Source organism: Cyrtonyx montezumae, unplaced genomic scaffold (assembly GCF_038088225.1).
Source record: "Cyrtonyx montezumae isolate F1298 unplaced genomic scaffold, pur_monq_1.0 scaffold_19, whole genome shotgun sequence".
Taxonomy (NCBI): domain Eukaryota; kingdom Metazoa; phylum Chordata; class Aves; order Galliformes; family Odontophoridae; genus Cyrtonyx; species Cyrtonyx montezumae.
The window spans coordinates 1,395,843-1,421,755 of record NW_027071925.1 but is presented as its reverse complement, the minus strand read 5'-3'; the positions used below and the strand labels follow the sequence as shown (position 1 = coordinate 1,421,755).

The 25,913-nt window shown below is 52.4% G+C and overlaps 1 protein-coding gene across 1 annotated transcript in view; it reads left to right on the top strand.

Annotated features, from left to right (window-relative positions):
- STX8 (syntaxin 8) overlaps window positions 1–25,913 on the top strand; it is a 64,456-nt gene that overhangs the window by 16,602 nt on the left and 21,941 nt on the right. Inside the window, exon 7 of the mRNA XM_065735128.1 lies at window positions 24,827–24,928. Coding sequence (XP_065591200.1) covers window positions 24,827–24,928 — 102 coding nt within the window. The remainder of the gene's footprint in view (window positions 1–24,826; window positions 24,929–25,913) is intronic.

Below are 25,913 nucleotides of genomic sequence, written 5' to 3'. Positions count from 1 at the left end.
TTGCTGGAGACACAGACGATGAAGTTCACGGTGTGCTTACTCAACTCCTGTGTAACACAAGAGATGGGGAGGGCTGCAGCTACGCTGGGAGTAACACTAGAATTCCTCCCTGACAAATGAGGCTGGCTACAAGCAAAGGTTAACACTTGTGTGAGGATTAAGCTGATTCAAGATGAGCAGCTAGTCCTTAGAAGAGGGGCTCGGGGAGCACAGCTCACAACTTGCACAGGCTGAGTAGTGCTCTTTGCCCTGCCTTTAGGAAGCTCGGCACAGAGAAGGGGCAGCATGCAGCTTGCCCAGAGCTCATCAATGGTCATGGTGCAGCTGGAGGGTAGGCAAGGCGTGCCTTAAAGCACACAGGTGTGACCAGCAGGAGTGTGTGGACAGCCTGGCTTGAGGAAGTGCATGCTGAGACACGAGCAGAGGATTTCTGCAGCAGGAAATGAGCTGCTGGGGAGGGTGGTCTGGGGCAGAAGCAGTGGGGTGGGTCGTGGGCAGGAGGAGTGGGGGTGAGGTGTTATTGCTGTTGGTTGCATTGCTGGGGTGTGTTGGAGCAGGAGGTGCACTGCTCACCTTGTCACTGCCCGTGGTTCTCTAGCTTTGTCTTTCTTCTTCTCTGCAGCTTAGCTTCCTTCAAACTTCTCATTCTCCTGCTTTTATTGATCTGATCTTTAATCTCCCCTTCTGAATGTCTTAATCCTCACTTCTGAAGCCGCCCTGTCTGCGTCCTTTTCCATCTCCCTCTAACTCATGTTAATGGGAAGGCTTTGGGCACTGCAGCTCCTGAGGCCACTGGAGAGCCTTAATGGGGGAAAAGAGCATTGTTCTGAAATGGCTGAGATGTTTTGGCTGAAACTTTAATATATTCTATTATAACATTCATCTGGAAGCGAGTGTCCGAGTCGGGAACCTCGAGCCTGAGTCGTTCACATTTTTCATCATTTTAAACAGCTGAAAACAGGGAGCAGCAAATGGCCTCGATAGCGGGCGTGCTGCCCAGCCTGCGTGCGCTCCTGTAGGGCGCTCTAGACACGCGTCGCAACGGGAGATGCTCCTTTTCCTCTGAGCATCTTCTGAAGCTTGGTGCAGCGCCCGCAGCAGCAGAGCAGCGAGGCACAACCTGGAGGAGAGTGAAAGGAGCGCGGCGCTGAACGCGCCCCGTGAGCCGCTCTGGCCCCTTGGCACACGCCGCCTTTTTCCTCGAGTAGTCCGAGCTGTAAAATCACTGCTCAACATTTGTCTTCTCAGTTATGTGGATTTTTTCCACCGTTAGTCAGCCCCTGCCTCACCCGTACGGCCTTCGTTCAGCCGTGGGGGTGCTGGGGAAAGTGCTGCGGGGGAAAAGCGAGTTCCTAACTCTTGTGAAACCTCACTGGGTTTCTTGATAGGAGTCGTGATCTTAACCATCTCAATTGCGAAGCCTTGTCATTAATTTTGTTGCAGGGCTTATGGAAACCTCTAGCAGGGATAGAAACCTTGAGCTGTAGCAGAAGAGACTTCTTTTCCCCCATCTGCTTCTTCAGTCATTTGATTTGAGCTGTTTGAAAACAAGACTGTAATGGTAGATATTTCGATGCTCTGATGGTTATTTTTTTCCACGTTCATTTAGCTTTTCCTCTGTTCTCAGTCGCAGATTGAGACTACAGAGAGGTGATTGATTTTCCTAGCCTGCTTTCTGCTCTGTTACTGTCACCTGGCGGGGAGGCACAGCCCCAGCCCGTATCCATCTCAGCTATGTGGGTGAGTGCTGTGCTGCGGGCAGCACGTGGCGTAGCTCCTGTGCTCTGCTTGGAGAAAAGAAAGGCAGGCAGTGAGCTGGCTGCTGCAGGATGCCTGTGCTGGGAGACCCAGGAGGCCGCTGTGGGAGTTCCTGTGTAATTCTGCTCGTTGTACCTGCGTAGATTTGGTGTTACCTGTCTGGCCCCTTCTCCCTGAGTGCCGTCCCTCTTGGTTTTGGCTGAATCAGGGGAGGGCTTAACTGCATGATAGGTCCTGGGTCCCAGGCTCTCTCTAGCTTGTTCTCTGTGAGCGTGTGGTCACAGTGAGCAGGATGTGTCTGCGGCATGTTCTGCTTCAGCACTTTCAATGGTAGATCACCACCTCCGGGCAACATTTTAGTCTCAATCGGTGAAGCACCACTTTGCAAATATACACCATTTTTAGCCATTGTTCTTGGTTGTGGCAGTGAAATGCAGCTTGAGACTTTGTATTTGGAAGGACTTGGGCTTTACAGCTTCCTGTGTCCCTTCCCTTTCAGAGCGGGGTTGCTGGGGGCCCTGTGGGAAGCAGCAGCCATCCCTCGGTCCTCACGTGCCTCAGCACTGCTGGGGGAGGGCAGTGCTGGGCTTCAGAGGGAGTCATGCTTGGGAGGAACCATATGCTGTTGCGTCACGGTGATTTGGTGAGTGGGCTGCTGGATGCTGCATGGCCTCGTAATAGGTTTCCCAGAAAACTTCCAGGGTCAAAGCCTGAATGGTTACAACACAGGGGAGTGCAGGAAAACCACGTTTCTGGGCACGTTGTCCTGCTGGAATCCAAAGAGCGCTTTGAAGTTAATTTAGTCACCACTGAGTCGGTTTGTGAGTTCTCTCTTGCAGACCCTCCTGTAATTCTCATTATCTCTAGCCGTGATTCCAGCTCACTTCTCCTCCTGCCTGAAGCAAGGACTTGCTGTTTCCCTCTGTTCTCGTGGACGCAGAGCAGAACGTACGACATCTCTGAAGCTTCTGCTGGGTGCGTGGCTGAGCTAACTCCACCTGTTCCTTGCTGGCCAGGCAGCCTCAGGTTCGCTAATCTGTCGTGCAGTAAATAAACATAACATACAGCATTGCTGTGGCAGTCAGCACCTCCCAGACCCAGGAGCGAAGCAGGGCATCTTGCAGTGCTCTGCGTGGTGGGGGGTGGGCAGCAGGCTGGGGCTGGTTGCTCTGCTGCCTGCGTGTGTGCAGGTGGAGCTCTGCTGTGCTGTGTTTGAATAGGAAGTGGGGCTTTGTGGCGTGCTTAAATGCTACTTTGATATTTGTAAAGTCTGCCGCTGGGTGCAGCCTGGAGGTGGCAGGTAGCAGTTGGTGATGCTCCAGCATTGAAATCAGCTCCTCAGCTGTCTGCTTGTACAATGGGCATAAACTCACTGCACTGGGATGACAGCAGGGCTGAGCGCTGCCAACAATTGCTTGCTCAGAACCGTGCTTCAGTCAAACATAATTGAGGTTAACGTGACATAAACATGGCACGGGATGCTTTTAAGCTGCTGAAGTTAATATCTGAAAGCGTCGTGAGATCGCTTAAAAACAGATACAGGAATTGTACTGTAATTACTATTGTGCATAATGAGATGACTTCCTTGCAAGCTGGAGTTTGAGGTGCAGTAAGTCACATTAGCATAACCTTTTTGAATCCCTGGTGTGTTGAAATTTATTTTGGCCCTGTGCGACCCAACCCAAATAAGATCAGTGCTGTGAAGGTTGTGCTACTTCGCCAGTATGTGGCTCAAACACTTGGCCTTGCTGCCCCAGGATGTGCCTGCTGCCCTGGCAAGCTGGAGCTGGGCTGGAGGGAACCCATTAAGGACCTGTGTGATTGTCACTGTGCTGGTCGGGGGCATGGAGGTGCAAGCAGACAGGGCTGTCCCAACACTGCTATGGCCAACGCTGTAGCATGAGGCAGTAAATCACGTGCTTCAAAACAGATACCGTAATATGAACCGGCTGGCATCGAAGTGGGGGGCATTATCAGCTGTGTCTTTTGGCTACATGAGCTGCATTGTTTTGAAATAACTCCAGTATTTGATCTCAACGTTTTGTTGGAAGTTTTCTCATGCGACCAAGTTTCGTTAAAAAATGCTGGTTTGAGTCCAGAGCCTTTAGTCAGAAACATCTGGGCCTGATGTTTGCCAAGTTCAGGGAGGAGCTCAGGGGTACCTGCCTGGGACAAGTGAGGAGTTAGGCTCCGGGCAGCGAGCTGCTGGGTTCCAGCCCTGAAGCACTCAGGAATGCTGAGAGAAGAGCAATTCAGGCACTGCCCACAACCTCTAAAGGTTGGGTTGGACCTATTTTGGGCAGAGCCTGTGTGAAAATAAGATAACGTTTGCTGTAAACTCCCAGAATGTTTTCTTTCTGTCTTCTGTTGACCTCTGTTTATAGTGCCACTGGAAGAGGGGCTGGTGCCCAGTGCTCTCCTTGGGAAGAGCTGCAGAACAGCAGTGCTGGGGGCTCAGCACAGTGCCCCAGGCAAGCTGCACTCTTAATGTGTGTGTTCCCCCTTCTCCTGGCATCCTGCATCCCACCCGTGCACCTTCCAGATGTAGCTGTACTCGTGACTTGCATGCAGCTCTGGTACCTGCTGTTAGTTAGGAACACGGGCATGTTCCGTATCCTCGTGTTATCCCGTTGCTGTGCAACAGGGTGTGGGTATCACGTTACTGTAATGGGGTTTGCAGCCCAGGTTTGTAGATAATGTGGGTTTTTGCCAAAGAAAATTAGCAGTGTGAATTGAACTCTGAAGTGGCCTTCCGAAACGTGGTATTTGAAATGAATAGAAAATCAGATAAGCTGGGAGGAAAGCTTCCTTCTGGCCGAGCTTATGACATGGAGACGTTTTTATGTAATAGTTCCCATTATAAATAAGTATTTTTCCTTGGAAACTATTATTGGGACTAAGCTGCCTCAGAGCAGCAGCCTGGGAACACAGCACATGGGGTGTTCCTGTGCTGAGGATCACATCTGGGGGGCTGCCCTTGGTGTCTGTGTTGGGTTGGTGTGAGACCACTTGGGTTTTTCCCACTGCTTTATGGTGCTTTGCTGTTTGTAGGTAATTACAGTGGTGCTTAATTAAGCTTAACTGTAGTCCCTCCCACTTGTTCAGCTGTTGTGATTTCACTTCTTACAGAAAAACTCCATTTGATGCCTTATTACAATAGAAGCTGCAATCATTTTTCTTACGGGTAATATGGGTGGTGTGTTTTCAGTAAAAGGAAAATGACTTTTGTAGCTGGAGACCACAGGGCTTTTCTAAGGGAAGGTGTGAAGGTTTGTGCACACAAATGTTTCTCCTTTTGCTGAGGGGAGAAGCCTTCCTCCAAGCTGGCTGCACCTATTTTCCCCCAGAGATCTGATGTTCAGTGGTGCAGAGCATAGAGGAGGAAGAGCCTCCCCTGTCAGAGCTTTTCTTCACTTCTGGGTTTTGTATAGCTGGAATGACTTTTATTAAATGACTTTTGGTTAACCCTGCTCTTCCCAAACTTGAAGTCATTCGGGGGACTTGTCTCATCCCTCCCTTGCACTTCTGTTCTCAGGTTTCTGAAAGCTGCTCCCAAAATTGTCCTGTGCCGAGCTGGAACTGGCGACTGCAGACTGAACCTGATCATTAATTTTCCATACTGTGCCCCGTGTCACTTCCCTTGGGAGCAGGCCAGCTGACCCCAGGGTGTTGTGCAGTGTTAGAGCCCAGGCCTGCTGCTGGGAGGTGGGTGCTCCTCCTGGGAACTGCTTTCTGCTGCTGGCAGTGCGGCAGTGGCACGGAGCGGCTGATGGGGATGTGTGCTGCCATGGCATTGCCAACCTGCCAGGCCTGCTGGGCTCCACGGTGCTACCAACAGTAAGTTAGTTCAGTTCCAGCTTTGCTATTGCTCAGAGCATCAGCAGCCTGAGCTTTCATTGTGCTACATCACCTTCCTACCTGGAAGAATGTGTTTGAAGCTGGAAGGGGAGGCTGCTCCCGTGTCAGACATCGGCTCCACCTTCCCTGAACACCTGAAGCCTGTTTTTTCTTCCTGTTCAGGAGCTGGAGGAGGGAAAGCACTGCGTTCAGCCTGCTTCTGCAGTGACTTGTGGCAGAGTTCAGGACAGAGCACCTTGTCTCCCTAAACAGCAGTTAGATGTGGTCAGAGAGGCATTTTTGTTTCACTAGCACGAGGGAGCTCTTTGAAATGCAAATAAAACCAGAATCCGCTGTCTGTTTCGTGACTAGTGCCGTATCAAGATGGAGTTGTATCAGTAGAGTATATTTGGAGAGGCTTTGTTAAGTGGTGGAATGATCTCTGAGTCAAACATAAATCAGAAATGTGGTGGTCAGAGCTGATTTAAAAGAAATCTTACTGCTTCGTTGGGAGGCAAATTTCTCACTTGTTTCTTGTTCAGCTTTCTGTCAAACTGAGTTTTTCAGCAGCAGGAGGAGTGTAAAGAGACCGTATGGAAGCTTTCAGGGGAGCAGGCTTGCTCTGCGTTGTGTGCTAGCTTACTGGCATGGAGAACTGAGCTGCTCTGCAGGACTTGGTGACACTTGGTCTGTCCAGAACAGCGTGTTGGAGACCTTGTGGGCATGAAGATGAGGGGAGTTGGTGTGGGGCTGCGGGAGCTCTGTGGCTTCTCGTCCAACTCGTTAACGTTTTCCACGCTGCTGAGTTGTGACAGCTGAACCATTTGTCCTCTGCAGGCAGTAGGAAGGCTTGAGAACCACTTTCATTTCAGAGTTGCCAGGAGCCTTTGTAAGGAATATGTTTTAAACAAGTCTCCCAGCACAATGCTTGAAGAAGTTTGAAGAGGAAAAGCAGTCTTAGCGGGGATTAAACGGAGCAGCTGGGCATGAAAGCAGCAGAGGCTGTGTGCCTGCAGTCATCTGGAGGCGGTGACGTCACCGCAAACAAGCGCAGCAGAAAAGCCATTCTTCAGTTGTGGTATAAAAACATTTCATAAGCTGACTGGCACTGTTGGCTTTAGCAAGAGATTTGCGTTTTTGAACGGGAGGAAGCTTTCCAATAGCTCTTGCTATGAGTTGTGTATGGGTATCGTGCGTGGAAACAAGCTGCAGGTGTTCCTGGATGGAGGCACTGGTGGTGACCGCTGTCATTTCCGAGTGCAGGTTTGCACCAGAGCTCCTTGGCCACTCATCCTCCCTGCCAGGCACTGCCCAGTGCTTCTCCTCCTGCCTGAAGCTGAAGACTGATGAGCTGCTGATACAGACTGCCTGAAGCCACTGCAAGCGTTGCAGCGGCTGCTTGTGTCAGCCTGCTTTCGTGTTTCTTCCTGCGGTGGTGTGGATGCTCTTGTGCTCCCAATAAAACCCTTTTTCAGTGCTGGCTAAAGGAGCTGGGAGCTGTGCCTGTGGTTGCTGCTGCGAGGTAACTTCTATATGGCGAGTGGGGCTCTGAGAGATAAATGAGTTCAGCACTCGCTGTTGCTGTTCAGACTCGGTCTCTGCATTGAATATGTTTTAGGATTGGAAGTCTCCCTTCTTCTGGATAAAAGGGGGAGGAGTGGAGGAAGAGAAAACCAACCCTTTAATATGTTTCAACATCCCTGTGTGTCTTTCCCCACATCCTAAACATGAAAAATAACAGCAAGCTTCCCTTTGGCCGTGGGGGAATTAAAAAAGGAGTCTCCAGCTGGAATTCATGAAACTCGATTGAATAAACGAGCGGTGTCATGGTTTTGTGGTGGTCTCTCTAGAGCACGAATGCTGGGCCGAGAGTGAACAGCCGTTTCATGCACACTTAAGCTGTCCTGAACCACTTCCCTCCCTGATAATTCCTCATCCTTCCACGTGGGAGAGAAGCATAGGATCAAACTATTCAGAGAGGAGAGCTGGAAACCAAGAGGTGTATTTCATCCCTTGTATAAAGAAGCCACTGCTTTTCTTTTTGCTTTTAACGTTGCCTGAAACAAACGGCGTATGTTACTGGAGGTGTTTTTCAAGCACGGGTCAGCAAGTGGCTGCTCTGTCCTCCCGCTGCCCATGGGCTCTCTGCAGGCACTGCCTTAAGCAAGTGCTTTCTCTCACTGCTGTCCATGCGTGCCCTTACCTGCAGGGCTGAAAGGGGAGGGCAGCACCTGCTCTGCGTGCTTGCTGTTGGGCAGTGAGAGGGAGGTCGTGGCCTTCCCTGTGTGCTGGAAAGGAGCTGCTTTCCTGGCGTCTGTGAACACGGTGATACCGGTAATGGAAACGTATGACGTGGGTGTCCAGCCTTTGCCGTGGCCCGGGCTGCGTTGAGGGATGTGGCAGCAGATACAGAGAGCACAATAGCACTGTTAGACTGAGCAAGTTCTCAGCTACCAAGCGCTGTTTTTGCACAGTCACCACAATTGCTGTGCGTCTGTGCCAGCTGTGAGCAGCGTCCTGCGGGCCGTGCTCGTGTGGGGAACTAATGAAAGCTATATGGGTTTTTGCACTTAGTAAGCACAGCCCTTCGTAGTGAATAGCTCTTGGTTTTGGGCTGGCAGCTTGCAATCCCTTGGAGTTGCATTCTTCCCAAGAGCCGTGGCTGTGCACCCAGGGGTGCCCTGTGCTCGGGATGCTGGTGGGGCGGTCCCTGGCACAGTGCTGGGAAGGGGCCCTAACCTGGAAGCGGGGCCAGCAGATCACCACGCACTGCATTCCTCCAGCTAACCCCGTGGGTGCTGAGCACAGTGATTAATACCTCAGCATCTTTGTTCTTTGTTTTCCTTCTAACACGGGAGGAGTTTAAATCACTGGAAGAAAGGGCCTGACGCGTCTCCAGTTACACAAACACGCGGTGCCGCGCTCGCTGGACCCGATTTGGTGTTTTTGGGAGAGGTGAGTGGAGCCCTTGCATGCTGTTCCCTGGGAAAGGTCCATCTCTGAGACACCATCCTGGTGGAGGAATGGCAGGATACCATCCAGCTGTGTGCCTGAGGAGCAGCTCGCCGTCCGGATCCCAAATAAAACATGCTGTGTGTTGTCAGAGGCTCCGCTCAAAGTAAATAGAAGATGTTGGCTTACCTTTTAAACTCCTGCTGGTTCTCTCTCTTAAAATAATAACTCTCAGGGAAATATTAATTTGTTCCAGCTTCCATGGAGCAAGCCCTTGTCCCCCAAAGCCCGGTGAGGAAAAATATGACTGCGTAGGTGCAGCCCCGCAGAGCGGCAGATGTCGGGCTGCACAGCAATCTGTGATTCTCAGCAGCAGCGTGCGGCTTCAGAGAAAGCCAGGCTGTGGTAGCAAAGGTGCTCTCTGCCGTGCACCTAGGGAAAGCTTTGTCTGTGGCTGTTGTTAAGCAGTTGTGGTTGATGTGGGAGTTTGTGCATTTTATCCCGGGCTCGGTTTTCAGACCGTTGGTCCTGAGGAGTGAGAGCTGGGCACGGAGGGGCAGCAGCGGAGTGGGGCAGAGCAGGAGGGTGATGCTGGGCGCACGGCCTGGCCCAGGGCAGCCCAGCAGCAGCACTGCTTGCTTCCTGCTCGTGTTTGGCACTGAGTGATTGAGGAGGGGGCAAAGAAACGCGTTGCAGCTGAGGAGCAATGCTGCTTCAATAAGAACGGGAATAAATTTCAGGCCTGTGCTATTTGAGGTCAGAAGACCTTTTTGTTTGAACTGAGAAATAGGAAATTCCAGAGGAGCTTCCAGGAGGCAAAAACTCTTTGTTTCTTAGTGTGGAGCTCAGCTTGCTGATGAGTTTGTGGACTGATGGGAAGGGGACCGGGCTGGGCCTGCGAGCGTGGCGAGGGAGTGTGTGCTCAGAGGAACAAACCCCATTTAAAATGATATTTTTAAGACGTGTGATCCATGAAAACAGCTCTACCTTGAGTCTGCACAGTGGCAAAACCAGATATTAATTATTTCAACTCTTTAATTACCTCCCCCCCCCCCAAAAAAAAGAAAAAATTAAAAAGAGCATCGATTTATACATATTTGATGGGCTGCAGGGCTGTGTAGTGCTTAAGGGTGCACCCAGGGAAGCAAACGTGCAGCCTTGAAGCAGCCTGCACAGACCCCTGCCAGCACTGCAGGGAGAGGAGGACATTGCTGTCAGTGCTTTTTAACCCACACAGACATGCATGATGCTGCTAATTTTTTCCTCCTGCTGAATTAATGTCAACGTTGGGAGTATAAACAGTTCCTCGAGTGAAATGTTGTTTGGTTTGCCCCGTCCCGCAGATTAACAAATCTGATTACTGCGTTTAAATTTAATTCCCCCCAAAATTCCCTAAATGAATGATTCACTGTGAGGCCATGAGCAGATGTAATTATCTATGAAAACTAATGAATCATGTCGTTAGGATATTTTTCCTTGCAGCTGTCTCCAATTAATACGTCTGTCAATTCTGAGAGTGAAAACATCTCCGTCCCGCCGTGTAGGTGCTGCTGTAGCTGTTATCCTTCCCTCTGCTCAGCAGTCACGTTGAGTAACAGCGAATTCTCAGCCACTATTTTATGTCCTTCTTGGGAAACAGAAGGCAGTGACCAAGTGTTTCAGAGTTCATCTTCAGAAAGCGTTTGGGATGCAGGGCACAGAGTGGTGGCTGCTGTTGCTGCATCCCTTCCGCCCTGGCCCGGGCAGGAAAGCTTTACAGAGAGATGTTCTGGTGTGAATGTGAAGCTGTTCTGTGCTCATTGTGCCTGGCAGTATTCTCAGCCAGGATAAGTGTGTTCATGTGGGAGGCTTTTGCTGAGCAGCTCTTTTTCCTGTGTAAATCAAGCCCGCCTTTGCTCAGGGTCCTTCGGTACCTACAGGAGTGGATTAGGCAGTTTTTCCACTCTCCCGTTAAGTGGCGGAAGATGTTGAGTCTTTAACAGATAGCTCAGGTATCCTGTAAACAGCAGAATGGAGAGAGTGGGGCGAGTATTAAAGGGGACTCCCAACAGCCTGCATGGGAATCACTTTCCCTCGCTTAGGTTGTGCTGATGGGTACCGGGCAGCCCTGCCCCGGCTGCTCACCTCCCTTCCCTCTCCAGGTGCTGAATCTGCTCTGTGCTGTGTTCCATGGTAATTATTTCACCCGCAGGTAACTGCTTTTCCCAGGATGGGTAATGAGTGTAGCAGAAGGTGCACGCTGTCATGTGAGAGCTGTGCCAGCGAGCTGCTCTCCGTCAGGGTTCTCAGACCAAGGGTGTGTGGCCCTGGGGAATGCTGCACTCAGGGCTTCAGTGTAACCACGTCATCCATGAACTGAGCTCTGCCAAAACCACGTGTGTGAGCGAAATGGAGCAGGGCTGGTAAACTTAACGAGTGGTTCGCCACGCCGCAGAATAACGAGCTCACAGCGGAGGTGCCCGGAAAGAGAGCTCAGTGGTTCAAATTTCAGCATTGTGAGTTAACGTGGACCAAAGCCAAAGCTGCAGCGCTCCTTTAGTGCCCTGTAGCCCCACGCTCCGGGTGGAGGGATGCCTGTGTTGTGCTGGAGGCTGTTGTAGTTGAAGACCCAAGCACAAGGAGCAGCGCGTGCCTTGTGCTGCTGCTGGGCAGACCCAGGTGCTGCCTTGCCCACCAGGCCTGCATGCTGCCTGCGCCTCCGTGGGGCTGCTGGATGCTGCTCTGCTTTCCCCTGCTCCAGTACGGCTCCCGCTTCCCCGTACAGGTTGCTGTCCTGCTGGGGCTCGAGCCGCTCCACCTCAGGCACACAATAACATCGGCTCTTGGCTGCATTGTGCGACTGCGAGTGACATATTGATATGATCTCCTGCGAGGAGAGGTTGCTTCAAATGGGGATTAAGAGAGAAACTGAGCAGATTGCAGGGTATTAGCAACTTGCTCGTCGTCCTGGGGCAGGAGGAAAAAAGACAAAGTTCAGCTTCTGTGATTTCTCTCCGGGTGTGCTGCTGGAAGAGTGTTTGCTTTGTGGTCCTGCAGGAGGGACGCAGTCAGGGCAAAGCACGGGGCCGAGGGATGGCAGCTCCGGCACGGGGCATCTGTCAGCTGCTGCCTTCCGAGCACCTGTAATTGCAATTAGCAGCAATAAAACAAAAAAGCAGCGAGCTGCAGGAAAAGGGGAAAAAGTTCAAGCGAATCCGAGCGATGGGACGGGGGGGGGAACGCGTCCTCTTCCGTAACGCACGGCTCGCTGTAAAAACAGCAGAGTTAATTTTCAGTCTGTCTCAGTGATCAAAGCCAGACAGCGCGGGGTTTTCCTGTGGGCTTAGTGGGACTTCCTCCGAGCGGACTGCATGGCGTTTGTTTATGGAAGCACCAAGCTACAGGAATTACAAAGAGCAGGAGCTGACCCAGGAGCGGCGATCTGTGCTTCTCCCAGTGAGAGTGCGATAGGAGATGCGTGTGCAGCGCGACCTCCCACGTCATCCCAGCCGCCGTGCTCGGGGCGGGGGACGTTCTGCTCTACCACCTGTACTGCTCTGTGCTCTCTCAGCTATTTTAATAGCTAATTAATCTTGATTTGGTTGGCTTTAGGAGGGTTTTTTCTTTTTTTTCTCTTTTGGCACGTATGTGCAATCTGTTATATCATAAATCCCACGCATTTCAGCGGATGTCATCCTGATTGTTCCCTACAGCACAGCACACTACCAGTAAAACAGTCAGGGTCAGGAACTCGGATTCTTTAACCACTGTATTCAGAAAAGCCAATTTATTGTTCTGTCGCAGCAGAAAGGGGCGATCTCTTTCGGACCTATATCACATTGGCAGCCGACCTGGGGAGGTCGCATGCTGTCGGTATCGTGCATGCATCAATCTGTCTTAATAGACAGATTGCAGCTCATCGATAGCAGCACGGGGCATGGCTGAGTGTGTGGTGTCTTTAAGGTCCTCGAAGAAGCGTGAATTGGTTTTGTTCACTTGGTGTTTGACCTGCAGGATCGATAGAAGGGCTCCTGTCTGCTGAAGGACTCCTGTCTGCTGTGCTTCTGCTGCTAGAGGCAGTTTGCTGGGGCTGGAGGGAGCGACCTTCGTATCAAACAATCCCGGCTCTGCAGGGTGGGATGGGTGGTGTCCATGGTGACTGCAGATGTTCCGCTCGCTTATGGGGACAGTTTTGGTGCTGCCATGGCACAGATTTGTTTAAAACTCCCTAAACGTTGTTTCAGAGCCTCTCCTGTTAGCAAAGCATGGCCCGGGCAGCACCTCCTGCAGCTAATGCGGGGTCTGGGAGGAGGTGCAGTGGATAAAAGGGGCTCCTTGCAGATCCCAGACACTAGAGCTGTGATTTGGTGTCACGATCATGATGGAAAGGTGCCTGAGCTGGGGCCTGCAGGGTGCTGGCACACAGCCGTGTTCTGCAGATGCTGCTGGAGAGGCTGTTAGATCCCTGAGTGCTGGGAGGCTGATAGCGACGGAACCCACGGGCACCTCAGCCTTTAATTACAATCAGACAGAACAGCCTTCGTGGCACAGATTGTCAGTGGAGGAGATGCTAATGAGGCCGGGCAGGAGATGAGCTTCTGTTGGAACGAAGTTTCAAGGACTCCAGTGGCGATGGTAGCTGGGGAAGTACCTCATGATACGACCTCTTGTGAACTTTGTACTGCTGAAAATAAGAGATGAATGGGGTTTAAATGGAGCAAGCGGAGGCAGAGCACTGGTTCCCAGCAGGCCCCCAGCAGGAGCTGTGCAACTGCTCTGAGAAACATGACATCGTGCTTTTTATTAGAAGTGTGATAAGCCTGTACAGAATTCTGCACAACTGTTGAAGGCTGACACGGATCCATCAGTCCCAAAACAGCATCACTCAGTATTACAGACCAGCATTGATGCCCTGCTCCACGAGCTGGGAATTGAGCCAGACTACAACACCCTGCGTGGATCTGTGCTGGAGATGGGGGATAATGTGCCACACACTCCTCTCCTGGACTATATTCTGACAGTGTCCTGCACTTGTGGGGCCTGGCTCCCGCTGCTGGATGGCAGAGCTCAGCCAGAGGAATGGGTTGGTATAGCTGAGCTGAAGGCCAAGATGCCCTAAGTACACCAAGGCATGGCACTGGAAACAAACAAGAAGGAAGCTCGTTAACGGAGGAAAAGGTGTAGTGCTTGGAGGCAGCATCAGTGCATGGCTGTGCTGCTGTCACGGCGCGGGCCTTGGCACAGTGGGCACACGCAGGCGTGTCAAGTGAACTGCTGCTGTAACACACTTCGCTGTGCTTGAGTGCATCGGTGACAAAACACAGCAGGGAAAGAGCTGTGCAGAACGAATTGCTGGATGGCAGCGGCTCAGCACTGGGGGTTGCAGTGTGCTGCCTTCGTGTGCCCGGCCCTGGGCATCTCTGGGCACGTGCCTTGCAGGCTGCTGCTCACTGCTGCACTGTGTGCAGTCACCTTTTGTAAGGGCATTTCTTCTTTTGCTGGAGCTGAAGATAAAGGTGCATTGCTTGTGGTCGCTAAATAGTGCGGTGTCAGAGCCAAGCAGAGGCCTTCCTTGTAAGCACTGTGACTGCAAGTGCTTCCTGCAGTGCCCTGGGGGAAAAGTTGCTGTTGAAGGAGGAATTTGGGCATGGGTCGGAAGGGATCTGTGAGGAGGGCTGCTGGGGGCACTGCCCTGCTTAGTGGGAGTGGGGTATGTCCGTCGTTCCCAAACCGGTGGGCAGAAAAAGAATTGGCTCCTGCAGGCACTGAGCTGTGCTAACTGCCAGGGACACCTAGGTTGGTATTTTTCCTCTTAAATCACTGCAGCCCAGAGAAGCAGTGGCTGCCCTGTGCATGTGGCCCCATCCCCGTTCCCTCCCCCCACAACCCACGGTCCTGTCTCTCCTGCAGTGTCTCATCCTCACATCAGAACATGGAAGCTTTCTTGCTCTGCGTTTCTGGAAGCCCCAAGCATTGCGGTGCCGCTCATTTGAGCGCTGCTCACCCTTTCCTCTAACGAATCTCCAGAGCACTCCGTGGGGAGAAATTTCAAAACTAACGTGTAAGCTTTAAATAATTTACTATGAGAGTAATTGGGTTTATATGGCGGTTCATAAACCTTTAGCTGGTAAAAATCAAAGCACCTTAATCTGAAAAGCAGATGGGGGGTTGTCAGGGTGAAGGCTTGCAGGGTTTTCAAAGACAAATTGTTTAATTCCTTCACCAGCTAGGAAAATAAATAGCTCTGCTGCTCGATTGGAAACAGAAACAGCTCCGAAACGAGGCGTTCTTCGCTTTCAGGCATTGTTCCCTCAACAACAAAGAAATCAAAAGCAACTTAGGGGGAAGATGTGATCTAGTTTATGAGAAATGAAAGGCGAAAGCTTCTAAAACACATTTCACTATTCTTCCTGGATTTTCAAGTGCTTCTCCTCTCTCCTTTCACTGTCTGTTGCCCTGTGCGAGGCGGCTGTGCCGTGTGAACCAGTGATGCACGGGATGTTGGTAGGTCACTTCCTTCTGTCTGCAGAGGTGTGAGTGAGGCCGCGGTGTGGGAGAAGCAGCCCTCAGAGTCCCCTTCTCAATACAGCAAATGTGTGCGGCGGGTTGAAAGCAGGGAGCCATGCTCTGCCTGGTAATGAGGGCTGCGTTTGTGCCCCCGTATTAATGCTGCTCACAGTCGGCCCTATCTCACCAGCACATCTCTCTCCCGAGCGATGGCCTTGCTTCTGTAGGGCCGATGGGCTGATGAGATCACCTCTCATTTGTGTATCATTGTTCAAAAGCGAAAGGGGGAAAAAAACAACTGCACAAAACAACAAAACTCTCTTTATTTTTCTTTATTCGAACTGCGCTTCAAAAGCTGGCATTGTAAACAGTGTGCTCTGCCCTGTGAAAGAGACGTTTTTTGCTCGAAGCCATTACCTCAGCTAATAAACATCAGAAAATGAGTGCTGACTTTGGGGTTTGGCTTTCATTTAGTGTGGGGCCGGGGCACCACGGTGAGTGCAAAGCAGGGTCCTATGGTGCTGGGGCTGTGCTGGCCTTTGGTCTACATCCACAGGTGCTTCGTTGTCCTTTGGCCAGGAAAATGGGGAAGAAATCAAAGCAAGAAAGAGCATCTCCAGTAGATTGGCCATTGCTGAAACGCTGCAGCTGTGAGTGGGTAAGAACAAGGTTCTGAGGTCCTCCAAGAGCATGCATCTGCTCAGCCGGGGCTGCATGGTGTGGAGGGCCCCAGGCTTGAAACACGAGTTGGTGGCATCCAGCTCCATCAGCACGGCTCGGGTATGGTGTGTGTGCTGCTCTGGGGCCTGCTCAGGGTTCTGTGGCCGCCTGGCACCTGTCTCTTTGGCAGCACGCAGACCCACAGCGCTGTGGGGGTTGTGTGCTGTCCCTCCAGCCTTCTGGAATCTGCAGTGGCAGGAGGGTGAGGAACTTGCTGGAGGTGCGAACACCCGACTTTAAAGACATCTAAGGCAGCCAAACCCACGACTGATGGTGGCAACAGCCTCTGTGAAGCTGGACTGGGCTTTTTAAGTGGGGCGAGGACAAGAAAATAAAGCGATTCCTGTGGTGATGTGAAGTTATGCTCGAACAAATCATCTCCTGGTGGATGGCGGTGGGACCAAAGCGTTGTGCTGGAGCTCCTGGAGCAGGGCTGGTGATGCAGTGGGCACTGAGGCTGGGGAATGTGACCCACATAAGGGTCTGCCAGGGCCACCCCTCTCCTTCTCCAAGTTTGTCAGGGGCTATTGAACCAAACTGGAGGTGACAGTTTCCTGGGTCGCTTTATTGCCGGTGCTGAGATGTGGTGCACCAATACGAGTCGGAGTCAAAGTGGCAGTCCATGGAGTGGTAGCAGCAGTGCTCTGACCTCACATCTTCCCCTTGGGCGTGCTTGCCTTACTTTGGAGCAAAACTTGTGTGTTTTCTTGTTCGTTTAGACAGGAAAGAGGAGGAGTGATCGGCTGAGGTGCTCGGGGTGCAGCCAAGCTCATGGTGCAGGGGTCAGGAAGCCAGAGCTGTAGGAGTGAAGTAATCTGCAGAGCCCAGCACAGAGCTCCGAACTGTGCAGTTGGTAGGAAGAGAGGTTGAATAAAGTGCTTCAGTTGGAAGTGTGAGAAGTTCCTGAGTGTTCAGGAAGCGGTGCATTCACACTTGATGATGTTAGCCGAGATGCTGCAGTGACGGTGTGGTTATCCTGGGAGCACTGCTGAGATGTCTGTTCGTGTTTTGACATCCTCCACCCTTTTGCCACAGGTTCTGTCTGTGTTGCTGAAGTTTTGCTTTCCACTGAGAAAGAGTTTTGTTCTCTGGAGCCCATCTTCCATCTGCTTGGTGACAGTTTTCCTAGTCAGAGCCTTGGCTGTCCTGGAGTTTGAAGGGCTGAGGCACTGACCCCTCTGAAGGCCAACTCTAAGAAGACTGCAGCTGTCTAAAGACGGTCAGTGGTGGCTGTAGAGGAGCACCTGCACAATCTGCCTGCAGAACTGGGGGTAGCTCTCGGTGGGCTCTTGTGCTTCATGGGAAGAGCTAGGTAAGGGCACCTGGCTCTGTTGGGCGGTGGGATTCATTTCCCAAGTTGTCTCGGGACTCTGCATTGTTTGGCCTTTTTTTGTTTGCTTTCCTGCTGAACTGGGCCCGGGGTTAATGCGGAGTTGCTGTTGCCCTGACAAGTCCTCTTCTTGGAGATTTACAGCTCGGCCGCTTTAATTCGCCAAGCTAATGCTTTGGAATGCAGGTTGACAGTCCAGATGTGAAACCTTTCTCTTCAGAAAGAAAACAAGGGATTAAATGCGTTTTAAAGAGGGTTTGAAAAAATAATTTAAGACTGGGGCCCAGAACCTCACATCTGAAGTCTTAAAATCCTGCTGCTAGCAGCAAGGCTCAGCTTCAAAGTCCGGGCACTTGGATGCGCACTGTTCTGTGGGCAGGCTGCAGGGACCGGCGTGGTGCTTGGTGCACCTGTTTCTGCACATAGCACATGCTTCAGAAACTCTGTGAAAGTATCAGATAATCAAATCTTTGCAGAAATAGTGTGGGAAAGGGACGGCTGTGGTGGTGGTTCTGCTCACACGGCAAACGCAGGTTTGCAGTGATGTGTGGAGAGCAGCGAGGGCTCGCTTGGAACCGAGTCCCAGTTCCCCCTGTGGGCTGATGAAGGTGCTGGTTGCACTGCCTCTCTCTTTCTGATCTGACAAACTGTGCCCTGCACCATCTTAAGAGGGGATTTGCAGATGAGAACCCCTTGTTCCTGGGGTTCTCCTGCTCGCAGGAAGGTCCAGGTGGTGCAAGGCGAATGCAGCGGCTGTTCATCAGCATCCACAGCACAGGGTGTAGGGAATCTCTAAAGCATGAATGAATTAGGAAAGGGTATAATAGTGTGAAAAACATTTTTTTTTTTAGAGAGGGGCACAATGGCCTCAGCCAGGCCATTGAATCCGATCCTTTGTGCTCAGGAAGATTTGTACAATGCATCTATCAATTAATATCCTTTTGGGTTTCAGAATTATTTGGGTTGGAAATGATCCAGCAAGTGTTCATTGTCCTTTTAAAGAAAAGATGAAAACATCTATCACTTTCTCCCAGCCCATATGGGAAGATCAGACCTTAGGAGCCCCTACTACCAGATGTCCTAAAGCAGAGCTCCTCGCCTCCCGAGTCAGAAAGGGCAGATCCTACAGGGCTGGGCTTGCTTGGCTGCATGAGGAGTACAATGAGGCAGAGAGCAGGGCTTGGCGTTGTGATTTATGAAATCTGGGGCTGCGGAGTGAAACTGCGTGTTGGTTTTGACTGGGAGACAGATAGCCCGTCGCTGTTCCCCTCTCATCAGGTTTAGGAGGCCCCTGTGGACCACGGGCTTTGAAGCAGCAGAGCACGTCCGTGCTCAGCGGGCATTCGTCCTTGTCAGGGACGGCTCAGGCTCCGTGCCGCGCCACGGGGCAGCCGCTGGGTGCGAGAGTGTGGGAAATGGCGTTAGGGAATGGCCAAAACTTCAGGTGTTTCCTGATCCTTCACACCTTTCCTGGTATCAATACTTAGTCTGCAAAATAAAACATTGAGGTGTACCGAAGAACGCGTGCACCGGGTTATTTTCTTGCCCTCTGTTCACCCCCTCCCCCTTTCTTTGGAGGCAGAGCAGATCCACGAGAGCCCAGGAGCTGCCAGCTGCAGGAGGCGGCGTGCCGGCCGCCGCGCGTCCAGGCCGAGCAAACAGCAAGCTCCGCAGTTGCAAAAGAAGCACAGTAAGCATTCGTAATCTCTCGGGTTTGATAAACAGTGTGTTTGTGCAGCTTGATAAAGTGGAGGCTTAAGGTTTCCTTCCTGCACTGGAGTTGGTCACGCAGGGATTCAGAAGTCGTGCGTGGAGGTGAAGGCAGCGTTTAGGCACGGTGTTGGGAAGCGTCCTCTAGACACGCCGTGCGGTGGCACGGAGCTCTCTGCTTTGTGCAGCTTTTGCCAATTAATCACTCCTGCTCCTTGGGACGGATGAACCGGGGGAAGGAGCAGGCTGTGGAGGAGCAGCTGGGAGCAGCAGCCCACCCCCCCCAGCCCGGCACACGGCTCAGCCACATCTGCAGGAATCCACCGGACGGATGGGGAGAGCTGGCCTGGCAAAGGCTGGAAGGAAGCAAAGCCTGAGCTGGGGCAGGGGAGGAAGCAAAGCCTGAGCTGGGGCAGCACAGGACTCAGTGCCGTGAGGTCCCCTTAGCTGTGGAAGTTGTTCTTCGCCCCTCCTTGCTGTTTGAAGCGCTCCTCGGAGCAAGCGGAACTTTTTCCCTGGCTGCAGCCTCGGGGTTTTAGAGCTATCAATTCCAGAAACGTTCTCGTTCATGTTGGGCCTGCCTCAGGTGTGGAGGAGCAGGGTGAGTATTCTCCCCCTGTGGCTCAGCTGGTTCCCAGTACCTGCTCTGAGCACAGCGCTAGCTGCTGCATCCCCGTTGCTCATTGACTCCGTTCAGCACTGATTCCAGAGCAGCCCGATGAAGCGTGTGAGCGGGAGATGAGTCCCAGGTGCCTGGGCTGACCTGAGCTCCATCAGCTGCTTCCAATACTGTGGCCGTGAAGCACTTGCAAGTTTGCTGGTTCCTCCTGTGATTGATAGGCCAATTCTGAAGTGTCTTTCCTCCTTGTTAGTGATCCGAGAGGATAATGCCATGCAGCTGGCCGCGGCATGACGCTCTTGTGTTGGATGCTGTGATGCTTGGTTGGCTTGCTCCCAGCACAAACGGCTGCTAAAACAGAAGGGATTTTATCTTTTATAGCATATTTCAGTGTAAAGAGGCAAACTGAGCCTTCCTTCCTTCGGGGTGAGGGTCAGTGACTGGGCACAAGCTGTGGTATGGCCGTGTCCACCACACTGGGTGCTGTGAGGTTGCTGCCCCGTGCTCAGAAATAAATGGTATAGGAATTGTAGCTCTGCTGATTTCCAGGGGTTTGATGGTGCCTGGGGACAGCTGGGCTCCAAAGGCCTCTGCCTCCCAGGAGGGCCGGACCTGTAATGAGCCAGGGGGAAGGGGAGTAGGGAAGGAGAATGGGAACGGTAAGGGAAAAGGAAGGGGAATGAGGATGGGGTGCGCTGCTTAACCCCATCCCTGAAGGTCAGCATCACATCAGCACGCTGAGCGGTGTTCCCTTCTCGCTCCTCAAGTTGCAGTCCATGGAATAGGGTTTTGGTCTCTAGTACACCGCTGGTCATTTTTTCCAGTCTCCCTTAATCTGCTTCAAAACGCAGAGCACTTCATATCCAGTTGTGGGAGCGCGGCAGCATGGAAGTGTTTCACTAACTCTTAAGCCTCGGAACATGTGTCGGGCTGGGAGCAGTGCTGGAGCGGGTATGGGAGCAGAATGTGTCGGGAATTAAGGCCATCGAGGTCTGTGGAGGTTGTGCACAGGCCTGCAAGGTAGCGGGGCTCCCTCCGGGCAGCGCGGCAGAGGGTGGGTGTCACGCAGGAGCCCCGAGTGCAGCATTTTGAAACTTGTGCTTAGGTTTTGGATCAGGGGAAGATAAACAAAAGCAGAGCTGGAATTAGCTTCCGTCCTCTTCGTTCCGTGCCGCAGGCTTGTAGAAAACAAACCTGCCACAGCAGGAGGCGTGTTTTGGTTGGCAGCCCATCGTATGAGCGCGAGCAGCTCCCAGTGCTGCTGTGCTCGGGGCTTTCCTAGGGATGCCCGATTTAAGGCTGATGTTTTGACCCCGAGCAGCCTGGCTGGTTGCTCAAAGTGAAGTTGAAGAGTAGTTTCGTGGTGTTGTCCCTGTAACCTACACCTTGATGGGTTGGCTGGAAGTTCTGAGAGCATGGCCTGTGCATCTTCACCTCCGTCCAGCAGCGGTGCTCGGATTGATTGGAAGGAAAATAAACCAGAGGATGATGACAGGTCCCATGTGGGGGGGAGGAGGTTGGAAAAGACCTCTGAGATCATCCAGTCCAACTGCATGCAGCACCAGTGCTGCCCACTGTGCCCCTCAGTGCCACATCTCCACGCTTCTTGGACGGTGACCCCACCCCCGCCCTGGGCAGCTGTGCCAGTGCATCACCACTCAGTTTCTGAGAAGAAATTGTCGCTCATCTCCAACCCAAACCTCCCCTGGCGCAACTGGAGGCCATACAACTCGCCGCGAACAAAGGGGAAGAGCACACAACCTGGCTTTGCACTGAGATGCTTTTGCTGAAGGAGTCTTATCTCTTTGCAGATAACTGGCAGAGGATGCTGCGAGTGCTCTTTCACATCCACAGAGTTACTGCCTGCTTTGTATCACGGAGAGTTCTCAACACATCTGGGCTGAGAGCAGTTCCAGTAACATTAAAGCACACTGTTTTGGTTGGCACACTGACACGGTGGTATATGCCAATTAGTAATGGCTCTTGGAAAGGGACTGCTCGCAAACTCACCCCGAACTATTCCCCAGAGAAATCATTCAATTAAGTACGACTAAAATTAATGTCCGTGGGTTTTGTTCTAATAAAACAAAATAAGCAGCTGGAAAAGGGAAAACTTCTCAGTGTGTGCTTTTAAAATATCTCTCGCTAACAACTGTTTGCTGGAGTCAGTGCTGCTGTTTGTTGTCTGCACTGCTCACTGTGAAAAACCCGGTGAGCACTTCAGCAGCTGATGGCCTGGATCTGCTCCTGCTCCCTAGGGTGTGATTCCAAACCACCAGCTGCCTTCGAGAGGACGAGGTGCTGCGTTTGGCACAGCAGTGTCAGAGCTGGACAGAGACAACTTCCCCTTCCCATTCCCATTCCCATTTCCATTCCCTTTCTTCCTCCTTCTTCCCCTTTCCTTCCCCTTCCTGTTCCCGTTCCCCATCCTTTCTCTTCTCCCCCCTGGCTCATTATAAGTCCATCCCTCCTGGGGTGCAGAGTTCTTCGGATCCCAGCTGGCCCCAGGCACCATCAAACCCCTGGAAATTAGCAAGCTGCAGAGATCTGAATTGTTAGGAGGAACACACTGGTTTGCTCCTCTTACAGAAGTGTTCTATGAAGTTCTGCCAAAGCACAGATGAAGTGTCATCAGTTGAGCTGGGAAAAGAGGGGAAGGGCTCAGCCTGGAGGCAGCAGTGTCCTGGAGCAGTACAGGGCAGTGATTTGGGGCTCCTGGAGCTGAGCAGAGGGCTGCCCACGGCTGCACGCGTTGCAGACCTCAAAAACCAGGTGCTGCCCACAGGGCTGCAAAGCAGTTCCCATTCTTGTTGCTGTGGTTGCCACTGCTTTTCTCCTTTCAGTCCACCTCGACGCTGCAGCTGGCACATCACGTGAAGGTTCTTTGGGTTTCTGATGTGCGACCATTAGTTGCAATCTTCACTTCATTTTGCTGGCATCTTGAACAACGCTTGCTTTCCTATTACCATGTAATTACAGGGTTTGGACATATAGATGTTGGCATTTGATCTATGATTCATTTCTTTGGTATTTACCTCTTCTCCTGAAGCACTGAGACCTGACGGAGGGAGGAAGGCTGCTTGGCTGCTGCAGTGAATTCCAGTGAATTATTGTAGGGCTTTTTATTGCATGGCATACAGTGTTACAGCTTCAGCTCTTTGTTTTTCTTGTGGCTGACTGCAGTCACTCACAGTGGGATACACCACAGAGATGCATTTCTCATTGAGTCATCGGTCATTTGTTAAATGTAAGCCCACCGAAAGAAAGCCCAGGGAAGGAGATGCTTGGCCATCCATGCTGCTCCGTGGAGCACAGACCCCAGGCCAGGCGTGTTCCCCTCTGTGCACCTTTAGTGCTCAGCTTTTGGGTTCAATACAACACAGACAGCGAGTGTGACCCAAAGGAGGGCTTTCCAAAACCAAATGAGGCTTGTTATGTGTTCTAGGTAAAGCCACGTGTGAGGGCAGAATGGAAGGGAGCCTGCAGGACCGTGCCTACACCCGTGCCAGTGCTTCCAGTGTGGTTTGGAGTGCGGTGTGACAGAGATGTCCTCTGTACCGTCACTAGCAGTCTGGCAGCCCTCAGCCTGCTTCTCTGCTCTGTCGCTGAGGGGAAGCCTCTCTCCTTTGCTTCCCGCACTTTTCTGCCTATTTCTGTTTTGCTGCACGGTCAGGTGAAGCTACTAGAAGAACTTCCATCCCAAAGATGCCTGCAGAAGGGCTGTGGGTCGCACCAAGGTGCAACGCTCAGAGCTGCCAAGGGTCTTCAGTGCTCTCATGACTTTCCTAGCTGGGGGTTTGATCTGGCAGCAGCTCTGCCTGCCTGAGGACCCATCTCTGCTTCAGCCTGTATTCCCATTGCCTTCCCTTTGCTTTGGAGCAGGAGGAATCCTTTCATCCCCCATCCGCCCACTGTGCCTGGGGCCGGATCCTGCTGGTGGCAGTGTGCAGGTGGGTGTGCTCCACGCACCATCCCCTGGGGCTCGGAAGTGACAGGAAGCATTCCCGTGTGCATCTGTGCTCGTTCAGCCACAGTGTGCACCAGGATGTTTTGCAAGGAGGGTCTGCTCGGCGCTGGTGTTGGAAGGGCTGTCGTTTCCCAGGCGTGCTTATCGCGCTGTCCTTGACGGCGATGGGAACTTTCGGCACTTCTTTCCACTTGGAGGCAGCCACGGGAGCTGGCTTTCCTGTGTGCCGAATCACACGGGACTGATAAAGTTTCCTCAAAGCATCGCTGCCCTGTGGATGTGGGACTTGGGAAAGTCGGGTGGGAGTGGATGAGCACCTGAACTGAGAGCTGAGCACGGCGCTGCAGTGCTGTGGGACAGCTGTTCTCAGGAGGACGATGCGTAATTCTCAGAGAGTGAAACAGCCTTGAAATTTCCTCTGACTTCAGCACAGTGCGCAGCTGTTGGAGCTGCTGCTGCTGCACTGTGGTTGCAGCCCTTGCAGGCAGGCAGTCCCAGCCAGGGCCGGGTTTGGAAGCACGAGGAGGGTCCCATCAGTGCCACCTCCTTGCTCCTGGCAGAGGTCTGCAAAGCCAGGTTTGTAGGAGCACAGAATAACCTCCAAAAAGACAGACAGGACTTAGTAGGGCAGCAGTCAATGGCAGGGACTGGGCTGTAACCAGAGGAACTTCGCAGTAGCATTCAGTTTTTGGCTGCTGTCCTACTCTTGATTCCTCACATACACAAAATCATTCCTGCCTGCAGAGAGAAAAGCACCCAGACGCTGTGGGTTTGTGCTCCTGGGAGCAAGCACCGCCTGCGTACTGCAACTTGATTTAAGCATCACAGTCAGCGGGAAGGAATTGGGTGTCCCGGTGTGCCTTTTCATTTTATGAGCTCAAAAACCCCCATCGATTGGCCCAGCATGCCTGTGGCACAGATGAAGTCATTAGGTGTGTGAGGCTGAGGGTGGGTTGCCTTGAAATTTCCTTTCCCCTCTCTTAAAAATGGATGTAGGGGAAATCTCGCTTGCTTTCATTTCCCCTAAGGACCATCCGGGCTGCAGGCAGCACTGCCATCCCTACATGTAATCAGTGGAACAGCGTGAGGCTCGCCCTGCATCCTGTCCTATCACTTGATTGGGATCACACTGAGTGCTCCCAAAAGCATTTAGGAAGACAGTGCTTCTCACTGTGATAACTGCAGAGCAGCCAAGTGAACTCTGCGCGCAGAGATGCTGTCTTCCAGGGACTGAGTTCCGATTTTGCATCCTCCCACAGCATGTGGCTGATCCTGCTGTTGCAGGCTGCAGCTTTGTCCCTTCCAGCTGGAGCTCCAGCCTCTTCCCTGGCGTTGCCACCACTCACAGTGCTGTGTCACACCACGAAGCCAAGGGGTGCAGCTGCTTGCCGTGCTGGAGCCTCAGGCCCAAAGGGCTCAGGTTAACTCTGTGTTTCTCTTTCCCCAGAGATCATTGATGACCTCACGAACCTGGTGGAGAACACGGACAGCAAGCTTCGCACCCAGACACGGCACGTGAAGATGGTGGACAAAAAGTCAGCGTCCTGCGGTAGGAAACGAGCACAGATTGCATGCCATTATTAAACTGCAGTGGCACAGGTGGTGCCCTGAGGCTGTGTGTGCTGTGCTTCCCCTGCGGGAGATTTCCTGTGAGGGGAAGAAGCCATCTCTCCAAGCTCCACGTGCCTCAGGCAGTGCTGCAGGCTCATTGCATGTTGGTGCTGTGAGCTTCCCTGCACCATTTCACTCTGGTATTGCACAATGTTCCGATGAGACATTGTAGGACTGTGTGAAATTAGCGTGGTCCATGTTAATTAGGTTTAAGAACATGCTAGCTACCCTGGTCGCAGCGGGGAGTGGTGCCGCAGGGCGATGCTCGCGGTGTCCTGCGGGAATGTGTCCCAACCCCGTGGCACTCAGAGCTGCCAGACATGAAATCCTCACTGCTGACACTTCAAGTTGCATGCAGGCGAGCAGAGCTCCGCCAGGCTGCCTGTCCCGAAGCCAAAGCAGAGCTCACTGAGTGCAGGTTCTGCATCCGGGTTGCAGTGCTGAGGGTTTGCCTTTGGGACAGTGCTGGGGGTGGTGGCAGAAAACACAGTGGCTTGGCCACAAGCTGGGTGAGGCAGAGCTTCCTGACTTGGGGGCTTCTGTGCTGTGCTGTGGTGACACAGACGTGGCAGTGGGGGCACCAGCTCAGCAGGGAGGTGTCCCTCAGGCACCGAGGGTGTATGTGAGGGATCGATTTGCTTCTCCACCACATTTAGCTCTTTGTAAGCGTGGCTGGTGCACACCGAAATCTGTGGTCTCTCCTAGAGGTTAAAGCGAACTCATCAGAGGCATTGTCACTGATTTCTCATGTTCCAACGACGGGCAGAGCTGAACTCATGCAGAGTTCGTGGCTGATGGTTTATTTTAGGTCTCCGATGCTGACTCAAGATCGATTTGATTTAAAAATAATTGCACTTGGATGATGTCAAGTGCCCCGTGCAGCCCCTCCATTTCTGCGCCGCACCGGGCAGCAGTGGGGCAAG